The 13,816-nt window shown below is 36.2% G+C and overlaps 1 protein-coding gene across 1 annotated transcript in view; it reads right to left on the bottom strand.

Moving 5' to 3' along the window:
• NR5A2 (nuclear receptor subfamily 5 group A member 2) overlaps positions 1-11,743 on the bottom strand; it is a 77,219-nt gene extending 65,476 nt beyond the window's left edge. Inside the window, exon 1 of the mRNA XM_072420071.1 lies at positions 11,474-11,743. Within this exon, the coding sequence (XP_072276172.1) occupies positions 11,474-11,537 (64 nt within the window). The 5' untranslated portion in view covers positions 11,538-11,743. The remainder of the gene's footprint in view (positions 1-11,473) is intronic.
• Between the last annotated feature and the right edge of the window lie 2,073 nt (positions 11,744-13,816).

Raw genomic sequence — 13,816 nt, 5'->3', positions numbered from 1 at the left:
TAGGATTTAAATATGTGCACTTCTTCTCCTGCAAAAATATTAGCCACACATGCAATCCATGCACTTCTACAACACTGCATGCTCAGTACTGTGACCTTACTTTATTCATTGGCTTTAAGCAATAAATGATGGTCATCAATCTATTTTAATCCTGCCCATTAGGCAGCAGAGAAAGAGTATACTGGGCAGATCTTCATTTTACTATCTGTTTTTAGCATGGTCCCAGTAATAGATTAATAGAATTATGCAAATACAATACAGCCAGATTGGCTGACAGTGTTGCGCTCTGTCTCTTTATTTCTTTCTATCTGTCTGATAATTATAGGAGACATAAATTAAGACAAAACAAAGGTATATTTACTATTGTCATATAAAATGCTGTCCTAATTTAGGAAATTGTAATGGTCATACTCATCAAAGAGGAATAAAGTTATATTTGAAAAATACAAATAATTTCCAATCCATGCATTTAGTGGTCTGTGAGCTCCAAAAGGTTGGAGACCACTGATCTAAAGGGCTTTTCTCTACTGATCACCAATGTAACACACTACTTTACTCACCACCAATGTAAGAAGGTGCTATTCTGACCCCCAGTGTAAATGTGTACTTTACTGGCTACTAAAGTAAGTTGTAACTTTTATACTGACCATTAACATAAGGGGTGCTGTTTCCACTGACAACCGTCGACTGAAGGTGGTAATTTACTTTCTGGTCATTTGCCATTAACACCTTTGTTATGGATTGGAACTCTTGGGCACACTTCAAATCTCATGGAAAACGTTCACAAAAGAATGGAAGCTAATAAACATTATATTAGAGCAGTGCCATTCTATGATTAGGAATGATATATTTAGTAAGTGCATATATAGATAGATAGATAGTTAACAGTGTTTCCCCGAAAATAGGACGGGGTCTTATATTTATTTTACCTCTAAAAATCGCATTAGGGCTTATTTTCAGGGGATGTCTTTTTTTTCTCATGTACAAAAATATCTATATTTATTCATGTAGAAAAATCTGTATTTATTCATGTACAAAAAACTGTATTTACCAAAACCTGTAACCCATATTACAATGCTATAGAAAGATACCTCTGTGTTACCTGTGACCAGTCAAAATCACAGATTTTTTTCTGTTATATACAAGAAGTCATGAATAAGAATAGACAAAAATGATTAATGAAAAAAAACACAGCTTCATAAGCAAACAATTGCAACAAAACAGGAAAATGTGCTGACAATTAACCTACGACTCATGGAGTAACATGCAGACACAGAAACAAAACTTCCAAAGCTTTGTTGACCACAAACAGTATCCAATATGAATCTGAGTAAAAGTTAAAAAAAAATAAATAACAATCAATAAATATGCATTGCTGCTAATTAATGAAATACTAGCAAGGACCCTTTGAAAAGAGAATCCACCAACCTCTTATTAGTTGTAGTGTCACACCAGAGTACTGTAGGTTAATTAACCCTGCAATTTCTTCACCCCTTGCTCCAGTACTTTAAAAATCCACTGCTCTCTCTCCGTTCTCTTCTTCCTCTTGGTGAAGCCAATAGGGCTAACTTTCGGGGTAGGGCTTATATTTCACCCTTGCATGATTGGCATGCTAGGGCTTACTTTCGGGATAGGTCTTATTTTCGGGGAAACACGGTAGATATTTAGAAATGATGGTCTGATATTCACCAGCTTTTGGCCATATAGTTTCAGTTATGTTTAATACCAAATGGAATTGTAGTTTTACTCATTAAATAGCTGTACTTGAATTATTCCTTATTTCTTACTACCATAGGAAAGTCTATACCTGTAGCCCTATGACATCTTACTGCTTAAGCTGCTTAACTCAAATAACAGGTTTGGCTGACTTTTTTTATTATATTGTTAGTTTTCAACTAAGGGCAGGCAGCATGGGGAACATATATAAAGTTTATAGGAACATGTGTAAACTACATACAAGTGTTACCTTAGATACAAAAAAACAGGGGGAGGGTTGTAAAAAAAGGCAAGTCTCAAGTAGCATGATATATAGGCATATGTAGGAGTGTCCTTGTCTTAAGAGTGTCTGCTTTGATGGTTGATACACTGGTGATTAAAGTGATAAACTTCAATTGATTGTTTACATGTAACTTAAATGTAAAGATCAGGTTAATCTCCAGTCAAAACCCTTGGCTTTTATTTGGGATAGCATGCAGAAGTGTTGGAATTTGGGTTGCATTTTTTAGCTGTTTGTGTCTTCATTTTGTGTTTATTTAGGACCATTTTTGGGGTGCCACACCTGACACATAACCCCTCCTCCATGAGGGGAGCACTGCCAGTCTTGTAGATGTTCACCACACCTTTTATAGTGGTACACTGGGGAAGGAGTTACTTGTGTTTGGAACCCCTGCTTTATCCAGCTTTGAACCTTTAGCACCTGTATCCCTGTCATACAGAGGAATTTTCGCCCCCAGTAACCATTATAGAGTTTGACGGCAAAAGTGCAGCCAAAACTTTTCTCTGCCATTTGCTGAAGGAAAGTAGGAGTAATGGGGGACGTGAACTTTAGGGAGAATAAGTGATCCTGAGAAGAGATTGGCAAATAGGGGAATGAGACCAATGCTAGACCTGGTGGAAACCCTGAGAGGCCAACAGGACTTGGAGGTGCAGATCTTCACCCTGGTGATGGAGACACCATTATGCACCAAGGAAAGATAAACGTTATTGCATTGCATTCTACTATAGGCTAGGGTGGGGTTTTCATAAAATCTGGCACAGGGATCCATTTAACAAAATGTCCCCTGATTTCCTGTCCATGTGATCATTGGTCCAGTGGGACACAGAGAGCAACAGGAAACTGAGCCAGATTCTAACCCTTCCCCATGCTATACAAATCTGGAGGGTGTTTCCAGTAAGTTCAGTTCAATTGTAGGTCATTTAGTTATCCTTATTCCATAGCCTGTAAAAAAAAACTAAATGTGAGTGTGTGCATTATATGAAAAAATAAGTGAATGCTCTTGGTTGCTCCCTCTTCATGCGCAGAAGGGGCATTTTCCTAGGGAAAGAGATGCCGATCTCACACATGTGCAGTGAGATCAGCACTCTGTTTTTTTCTTTTACAGCCGGCTACATCACCCGATCTCGCACCTGCGTAGTGGGAGTTTGGGTGACATACCCAGAAGAATGCCAAAGAAGGTGGCACACAGCGATTCGTCTGTGCCAGGAGAAAGGAGGATTACACAACAATGTGGGACCCGATCGAGGACTCCAGTACAATCGAAGGATCTGCAGAATTAAAGTGTGATTCTTTTAAACTTTCAGTTTAGTTTTACTTTATTTATAAGTAAGGCTCCACTCAGTTTTCTACTGCTATGAACTGCACCTAATGTACTATTAACTGCACCTAATGCTACTTGTGATGGACTGGCAAAATTCCTGCACTGCTTTTGAACTAAGAGCAGAGTTGTCATGTAAATTGTGACTACAAGTACAACCGTGGCATGAAATAATGTTAAGGCTAGCATCTTTGCCAGTTTTGTAGCTTTTCAATCAACACTTGGCCATGTCTAATAATGCCCACTGCCTTCTGTATTGTCAGCCTTACCTTTGCCTGCTACAGATTCTGGGAGAGAGAGCATGTGAAACACAAATGAAGAAGGATATGACTCAGTCTGGGAGAGTAAAGGAAGTTTTTATTTAATAATTTATGAAGCTTGTGCATCATGTAGCTGGATTTGGTACTTGTCGTGACTCTCATACAAGAGTTTAGTTTTTAGTTGTTTTACAGGAGTTTTAGCTGTATTTTAAAGAACTCCTTAGATAGACAAGTGCCTTTGTTAAAACTTTAATGCCACCTATAGATATTGTAGGGGTGGCCATATGTGCAAGCACAGTAAGACTTCCTTTGGGTGCCCAGGTAGTCCAGCATTTCCATAAACATCTCAGCCTGGCAAACTTTGTATGTGTATCTTAAGGAGTGGGCACTAGACCCTTTGAAATCACAGAAAGTGAGGGGAAATAAAAACATTTTGGCATAGGAGCAAAAGGTAAGAAAAAATCTTTTCTTGTGACAATGCTAAGATAGGAATTTCATTCACTTTGAAGATATTTTCTGTTGCATCTCCAGGGCAGGAAGTGAAGAAAAACTCTTCCTAACAAGAAATATGGAGCAAATAGTAACATGGTAGAGATTTAAACCCTTTATTCATCTACCTATAATGAAAAAATGTTTTGATTGTTCAAAGACCCTTTTAAAATGGTGATTGCTTCTCTGGTGGCTCCAGAGTTAGACTAGCACCACCAGCGGTATAGTGACAGCTGCTAAAACATAGGAGCTAAAACGTTCAGCTTCTGGACTCCCCGATCTTCTAGAGAAGTGTTTCTCAACCGGGGTTTCATTAAACCTCCAGAGGCTGTTAGGGGTTTCTTGAGGAATGAGCAGTTTGTGACTCCCAGGTCAATTTAATAAATATCAATGATCTTTTTGACTATCTGTAAGGGGGCATTCTTCTTACTGGCCAGCAATGTAGGAGTCATCCATTCTACTGACTACCAGGCTAATGTACTGTGAGCTGTGAATATAGTAATTATAGCAGGGGCAGCAGCAAGAGGCACTGATCTAGAGAGTCCATGAGTGTCTGTGGAAAATCGTCATCTTTGCAACACTTATAGTCCCTATAAAACAATAATTACATTATGTGTATTATACTACTTCAACATATAGCATATTATTACTGCATATCTGGCATCCTGCATCCAAAATGGAAGAGTATTGAAATGCTCAAAATGTCCCCATGACAGGCTGATTGATTTTTTCAAACATTTCCTAACATTTGCTATGTTAAATGTGGTAATTTTACATTTATTTCAAGAAAAGCATTGGTATTTGTGAATTTGCTGTATTCCACAAATTACTATTGATAGTGCTCTGAATCTGAATCATTTTACTTCTTTGAAATCTGTCTAGTCTGAACTAGTCATGCGCATGAAGAGGTTATCATAAACCATGTTTATCTAGGAGATACCATTATAGTGTAGGTAGAGTTTTTGTGATAAAATCAGTGCTAAACACTCTAAGTATAATAGAATGACTCCCAGTAAACACAATAACAAGTGTTAGCACAAGTGATAATGATGCACAATCATACTGCTAGGTACACAGTTACACAGCTTCAATCACTCTCATACATGCTGACTGTGTACTCAGTGTGCCAATGCTGTGGACATGGCAATTCGAGTACTTAATAAATGTGCATGTATTTATTATTTACTTTTTAAAAACTCTCAGGGTGCAGTGTATTAATGAAGAGCTAAACATTACAAATAAATAATTCTAACCAGGCAGGTCCTTTATTACAGAAAAGACAGAAGATGTCCCCTCTGCAATAAAATAAATTTACATGCCTGATCACACAGTTTTATTTTCAGTCATCTTGCCCCGTCATGGGTACAACAATCTGGGCTGGTCTTCGGATCTTGAGCCATATTGATTGGCAAGGCCCTGGGTTACATAATTCCGGGGGATGTGTGCGGGAATTCATTTGGTTCTGGCAGCCCTGGGGTTGCTGGCATACCTGGCATATCCCAGCATCATTCAATGACCTGCTTATGTTATGTTAGGTTTAAAGTATATGTAAACTCTAATAAATAGCTTTTTCTTAATTGTACCCTTTAGGTGTGGTGAATATACCATTAAAGGTGTCTGTGATATTTTTTCAGTAACATATATTGTTGATCCTCACAAAAATTTTAAAACAGAAATAAATAGAATGGCAGGTGTGCTATGGTTCTAACCTACTTCCTAGGCTAGATTAGCAGTGCTTTTCCACCATAGATTCAGTACAGCTACAACTAAAGTTCCACCTCTAAAAGTTACTATCATGCAGTTCCTTATTGCAAAATAATTATTCTTACCTACCTGACTGCCACCCATCTGTTAAAAGTCACTGAGCTGCACATACACAGCTCAACTTTGGTTGCCAGGAATGCCCGCCAATCCTGTTTTTTCTTGCAGGCTGAATAAACCCCCATGCAACCGTGTGGGAGTTACATCATCCTGGCCCAGCCAAACATGATGGCTAATGATTGGGATGCAGAAGCAAAGAGAGAAGATGGCAGTCCCTGTGATGAAATGGGGACAGGTGAAGATCCCCAGGGTTTAGTTTCACTTTAAATTTTGCTAGTAATTGCAGTAATAATTTATAACAGTTTCACATTTTCCTTCTACTGAACCAAATGCTGCAGAAATGAATGTTTAACCTGCAGTCAGTTTTCTTGACATTCATTGATTTCACTTTATTTATAGGAAGGTTGTAAGCTCACCTAAAAGCACCTCCACTGATATTCACCTTCACTGCACTCTCCCACCACTGGAGTTCTAGACTGAGTCCCCTGCGATGGCTGCTGTTGGAGCTTACATAAGTTTATTGACCTGCTCCCTCATAAGATGTGACATTTTTCACGGTTAGTGATTGGCTTCTCAGGGTAAAGCAATGGATGCTGGGAGAAAGGGAAGAAGGTCACATGTTTCGGTTTAGGTATGATGAGAGAGGATAGGGAACATGGAGATGGTGAATATTCATAATGGTGGTGGTAATAACAGGGAGGGTGATAAGGGCTTTTAAGGGATCCTGTAACCTTGTTCACTTTTTGAACAGATGAATATGCTAAGTAATTATTTATTTAGAAAACCCTCATTTAAATAATAGGTAATTATTACAAGAATAACCCATGGCAACAGTAAAACAGAGTTATGGATTGTCTAACATTGAATCTTCTATAACTCTGTATGAATAGACCAGGCAGTGAAAATAAAATTAAACATTTTATTATATTTATATAAAAATTTCAGAGAGATTTCCTTTCTCTTCCCATCTTTCTAGACAAAAAGTGGAAGAAAATCTCCCAACAGCAACACAGAAAATATGAAAAAAAAAAGTAGTCTAAGGAAAGGCTAGAACGCCTGGCAGATATTTATTCCTGTCAGTATCTCTATTGCAGATTTTTCCTTATATATATTGAATATAACAATATAATACATTATATAATTAAATTAATAATGAGTATATAATATAATAAAAAGTAAAAGAAAACATATTAGAGTTAAGGTAATGGACAATTATATGATATGCTGGCTTTTTGTTTACTGTATGAACACATTTTTTAAGTGATTTACAACAATTTGGAAACAAATCGAGTCTAGAATTTCATTGTTTTTACATTCAGGTATAAAAGCTCTGCTCCAATGCTAGCATAAGTAGAGAAGATGTACAATCAAAATAGGATGCTATGTCCAAGTGGTTGCATGTGTGGATTTGTGTGTGAATAGTTCAAGCATGTATATCAAATTTGCTTGTTGTTTTCTTGTTATCAAACACTTTGCTATGTTGCAGTAAGGTATCCCCACTGCATTGCCCCAAGATGGATCAGTAAGTGAACTGGCTACCTTTAAAATGTAGGCCTCTGTATTTTCTAATGGAACATCTAGAACATTTTTTAAGGATGTCTGAAATACAAATTATTTAAAATGTTCCATAGAAATAATTATTTGTGATGATTGTTAAAGTCTAGATGATTTTTTTAAAATATATGGAAATACATGAAACATAGAAATTATCCCTGAATGTGTGAAACTTGATGCAGAAGAAAAAGATTTTGCATAAAATGTCTGTCTGTCTATTCTCAGTATATATATATATATATATATATATTTGCTAAATTCAAAATAGAATCTGGAAAGGTAATTTGTATGTCTATTGCAAAAATAACATCCTTTCCTTTCTATGATTTTAAAGAAAGCTTTGATAAAAACTAAAGAGATTTACAAAAGTGTTGAAGAGCACTATGCAATCAAAGAAATGTGTGTAATTTTTCAGAAAGGAACATCTCAAATTTTATTTTACAGAAAAATAAAGTCTGGATAGTAAAATGCTTATTTTATAGGCTGTTAAATACTACAAAATGTCATTGAAATTGGGCTCAAGAAACAAAAATATCAAGGTTGTACCTTTTTAATTCAAGTTCCGAAATGTAAAAAAAATTGGGACAGTTATCAGAATCTTGATGTGTGCAAGTATAAAAATTGCCTATTGCTATTATGAAGTGTATGGTGTCGTGTGCCATAATATTTGATGAAATAGTTTGCAGAAATAACAAATATAATTGTATAGAACACTAAAAATGCTGAACAGAAAAAATCCTTGGTGGTAAGTGGATATGAAAAAGTACTTTTAGCTTATCGCACATATATATATATATATATATATATATATATATATATAATAAAGCTGTCAACTAGTCATTTAACCAAAAACACAAAAAAGAAAGTTCATTTAAAAAGAGTTAACAGATACACTTCCTCCTCTGGCTTATATCAGCTGGGGAAAAAAAACGCCAGAACTTGGTGGTAGCAATTTCTGGGGTGTGACCTTGCTTTTAAATTCACACTTGTATGACTTCTTATTGTGGTAAAAAATGGGGCTTGGAATCATTACCAAATTAAAACAGTGTAAATAAATGGAAACAGCTTAAGTGACCCAAAGTGACAGAGTCCAGACTCTCTAAAGGCCTGTACACACTGGATGTAGAAGTAAGTTTGAGTATCTATAGGTATGTTTCATTCTTTACTGGGGTGAGGAAAAGTCTTGGATGTGTAGCAAAAATTGTTGACAATATATTTAAATACAACAAAGTAAATAGCTTTACTTGTACATGAGTATTTTTTGAAAATAACAGTGTTGGTTTACATTAGGACTTATTACACAAGCCTATGCTGGCACAAAAGGTTGGCCAGTATTCACTCTTGTTTGTTAATAAAATAGAAATATCGTCATTTGTATATCTACATGTATGTTTTTTCTGCCTCTTTCAATTGCCAAAATATAACCTAACTGACACTAACATTTTATTATCTCAATATCAAAATTTAGGTAAGCTAGCTAGTTTTAAGTTAGCTAGTTTTACACTTCTCTGGAAAGGACATACATGTATAATATAAAGTGTGACACTCAGAACATTCAGGAGTAGTAATAAAATAGTTACAGTATTTTCATCAGGATATTTAGAAATTACCAGTTTGCACACCAGTTTGAATATCTGCAATCAGATATATCTAACATATCTGAGGCATCATAACTTGCAAAAAAATATAAAATTGTCAATAAAGTATCATAAAGTACATAAGTGTTAATTAAGGGAAAAGTTGTATGCAAATAAGTATAATAATAACTACACATTTTTAAAAGTTACACATTACACATTTTAAAAACATTACACATTTTTAAAGTGCCATTAGACTTTTTTTTTTTTTTTTAATTTACCTAAGCAAACCCTTCACAAGGTCCCTTCTCTAACCTGAATCGGAAAGTTCCAATACTGACTCCACAAAAAGGGGTGGGAAGTTGGGATTAAAAAACAGCCACTAAATTGTTAATTTACAGTAAATTTGCAGTGCCTTTGTTATTCCTGGGCTAAATCAGAAACAACTGTATTACACCCGATAATGCCCAGCAATTGCTAAAGATGTCAGCACCCAGCCAGAGAGGGGAGCACTGCAGGGTTCATGATCCCCTAAATCCTGACATCGTGCTAGTATTTTTTTTAAAAAGGTATAGCAAACTTTTTGCACATATGCTGCACCTAAAAATATATTCCATACAATCCAACAAATCAAACAATTACTAAAAAACATTTTTATACAACATAATTTAATTTTCGGTTTGATGCTCCCCAGATTTACTAAAGGGTCTGAGCTAAAAGGAAGGAAATTTATGTTCAGTTCAAACAAAGTGCATCCAAGGGAATAAAAACAGGATCTTTTCTGCACCTGATCAGACACACACCATATAACCTCATTCACGTCACTCTTTGGCAAATTAACCCCATAATGCCTACTTCTGCATTTCAGAAACCAAGACTGTAAAGTCCATTGAAACTTACCAAAGAGGATTTTTACACAGGAGCTGCATACCTGCAATCACTTCCTATATTAGGTGTATTTAAGTCAAAGGTTTTTTTTCAACAAATATGTTACGGAGTAACTTAGTCTAAGTATTTCATAAGATGTGCAAATCTATCCAGGTTTTTTTTTTTATTTTTATAATATTAGTATAGTTCCACATCCCATCTGTTAGGAGAGTGCAGTAGTTTAATGGGGTCTGATGGTGCCCTGCTGATCATTTCCACTCACACCTCTGATGTCTCTGTAACCTCATTGAAAGTGACAGAAGGAAAACTGAGAAAACATCTGTAATACATCCGAATGAAACTCTGAATCAATTTCAGGATCTTTCATTCCTCACATGACATCACCCAGTCTGTGTTTCTCCTATTGCTTCATTTTTCTCCTCCTCCTGGTCCAGCCATTATCATTTTATGGCCTACTACATTGTCTCCTACAAACAAGCTGACATTCCACTAAACAGCTCCATTCTTTTTTCACTTGCTCATACTTTTGTTTTACTACTTAAATACATTATGGTAAATTATTTAGAAAACAATGAGTCTGGGTTAACAGAAACAATTAGCCAGATGTCTTTGTTTATTTTATAACCAGCACACTAAGACTAACACATTCAATTTATCTGTTTGCTATAGATATTTAAACAAGCATCTTTACTATATTTTTATCTGTATTTTATTCCTATATCCACCTAGTATGGCTATCTATAACTCTTACGTATCTACTAACAAATTTATCCAACAGATCTAACATATTTGTTAAACAACTGTTTACATATTTTAAATAAATAAATCATAATATTGAAAAAATAAAACAGCAAAACTTTGCTAACTATGTTAAACGTGTTTTCACTGATCAATCACAAAGCCTAAATATTATGTATTATTATTTTTTGAGCAGGCAGCTTTTTATTGCAGAAGGGACTGCAAAAATTGCATCATTCCAGCCAGGTCAATCAAGTTGGCTGAAGATCCAAACCCAGAAAATTGGGCTGAGATGTCTATGAAGGAGAGATGAGTTTTGCTCTGCTTTAATGTGTGCTCCATTGCAAAGACCCTAAAATCCTGTTCTGTGGACCCCACAGAAGATGTACTAAAATATCCTGTAAGTGAACAAAACACACCTCTTAGCTGTCACTATAGCTAATATTAACATTTGAATTTTGGATTTCCCATCACTTCTATTTCCAGTATCACCAGGATAAAAAAGAGTAGATCTCTATACTAGGGGTAACAGACCATAGAAATAACCACACAGAAGTTCTAACCTGTTCCTACTTTAAACATTTTAAAATTAAAAAGTTTTTCCACTCCATAATATATTGCAACACCCCCACCACCACCACTAACATAACCACACAAAATAGTTTTTTTATATATAGCAGTAAATTATTCAATGAAGCATGGTGCAAGTTCCATTTTGGAAGTTTGGTGTGAGTTGAGAAACAAACTGCTTATGCCCATTAATGTAACTGCAGCAAAAGACATCCTGCCACCTATGGGCAGATTTCAAAAATTCCAGACTTAACACACTCACCGTGCGGGTTATATCCATGTTTCACTGGATCCTGTATGATGACACTTTCAGGTCGTGCAGCCATGGTCAGCTCCAAATAATATATATTGTCCACGTCTTTGAAAATTGCATTGATTCTGGTTACTAGCACCTTAGGAATGGACAGGAGAAGCCTTGGAATGGCAAGGACTGTGCCATATTCAAGGGAAAGTGACTGCAGTTTCCCAAATACGATGCCTAGTACAGAAAGTAACAGGTATTTCTCAGCCTGGACTCTGTACTCTACTGAGCATTACTGACCTGTTGTAAACCATCCGTCCCATTTGGAGATGGGATGTAATGAGAGGGTTTATTGGACTTCATTGGCTGCATTGGATCACATGGCCCTTGGCTGTGAGATAAGAGAACTCAGGTTGTAAAGTGACAGGAGAGTAGATAAGAAGTTCTGGTAGATAGAGACAAACAAATGATTAACTTTAAAGCTAAAAGGTACAGAGAAGAGAGCTGGGTTATAAAGGTGCACATATTGAGCTGCACTGTTCTGATTTTCAATCGTTATATTGCAAAGGTCTTTGCTTTTTTTTCCATTTTTTATCTCCTGTAAAAAAATGAACATGGAAAAGTTTGTCCAAAGACAATATTCCTTCATTTTTAGGATTCTCTTCCTCTGCTGTCTGATTTATGAGTATCAATCAATTAAAAATAAATACCATTCAGTAATGAGAATCAGTATGAGATCAGTATGTGCCAACCCAGGGCTACGTACACACGTGAAATAATTGGCGTTGCAAAACGAACAATTGACGACTGATAAATGATTATGTGCAATTATTTTAAACGATAGTATAGTGCACGATTCTGTACATGCTGTACGATCGTTCACATATAATCCACCAATTATGTACACACACTAGATACGATCATTTGAAGGATGCAGGTAGTGACGTGCACTAGAGAAAGTGAACAAATCTCTAATGTGTAGTGATTCCTATTCTATCTAGTTTTATGTAATCTTAAACTACATACAAACGTGCAATAATTGTCGTTGGAAAGGATCTTTCACGATTCTTTCCAGCGACTAAGGACTGCACAATGCATGAACGGGTCCTGTATGTACAGCACCGTTCTGCTCTATGGAGAGGGGAGGGGGAGAACGATGGAGCAGCATCATGCTGCGTCCTCCCCCCTCCTTCACTTCTATTAAGATCGTTCGTCGTCCATCGTCTGTTGATCCACTAGGGCGGTCGTTCAGACGATGGATGACGGGCGCTGTACACACACCAGATTCCATTGGACGTGTGTACATAGCCTTACTGTCATGCACTTGGGCACCACACAGTGCTTTAAACACAATACACAGTGGGTATAAAAAGTGTATGTGACACGCCTGTTTTGGAAAGCTATGTTTTGGAAAATTTTTCAAAACTCTTCCCTCTTTTCCCACTGGTAATGTGACTTATACCTGTACAATTTAATTGAAAAACGAACAAATCTGTTAGTAAAAAATATAATAAACATAGGATATGCTGGTTACATAAGTGTGCACACTCCTAAACTAATACTTTGTTGATGCACCTTTTCATTTATTACAACTTTCAGTCTTAATGGCTAGGAGTCTATCAACACGGCACAATTTAACCTGGGAATATTTGCCAACTCTTTCCTGCACAAGCACTCCAAATCTGTCTGATTGAGACATTTTATCAGGGATGTGTACACATGTTTTAAATATATATTTCAAATATATATTCATATATTCTTCTGTATATGTGTCATTGCATGTCTCTCATGTCGGACTACAACAGACAGGCTAGCCGCCTGGCGTACATCAATGAGCCTTATGTGCCTATGATTCTGTCGCCAGTTAAACAACTATCCTTCCTTGGACCACTTTTGATACTAACCCCTGCATACCAGGACTCTCCACAAGACATGCCATTTTGTCAATTTTCCTGACCCAGCCATCTAGGCATCACAATTAGGAACTTGTTAAAGTCATTTAGGTGATCAAACCCTGACTCTTGACCATTTTTTCAGATTTTAACACAAGCTTCCAGATTTTTTACCCTTAGAAAAACTGTTTATTTGGTGTCTTATTTATCCTACTTTTTAACAGGTGCTATTGTAATGAAAAAAAAATCAATGGTATTCACTTTACCTATATACGATGCTTTCAGATAGTATTTGTCTAATTGAAACAACAGACTGGTGATAAAGGATTCACCCTGTTGACTTACTGCTCTACCTTTCAACTGAGAAGAAGAGTTTTTGAGAGTCTCCAGTATCAAAGAGGAAAAATGTAATGTAAAAAAAATTCAAGTTATTTTTTATTTGTCTTAGTGGTTTTAGCTTTTTGTGCAATGT

Source organism: Pyxicephalus adspersus, chromosome 8, assembly GCF_032062135.1.
Source record: "Pyxicephalus adspersus chromosome 8, UCB_Pads_2.0, whole genome shotgun sequence".
Taxonomy (NCBI): Eukaryota; Metazoa; Chordata; class Amphibia; order Anura; family Pyxicephalidae; genus Pyxicephalus; species Pyxicephalus adspersus.
Note: the sequence above shows the minus strand (reverse complement) of the source record. Positions and strands in the feature narration are given on the sequence as shown.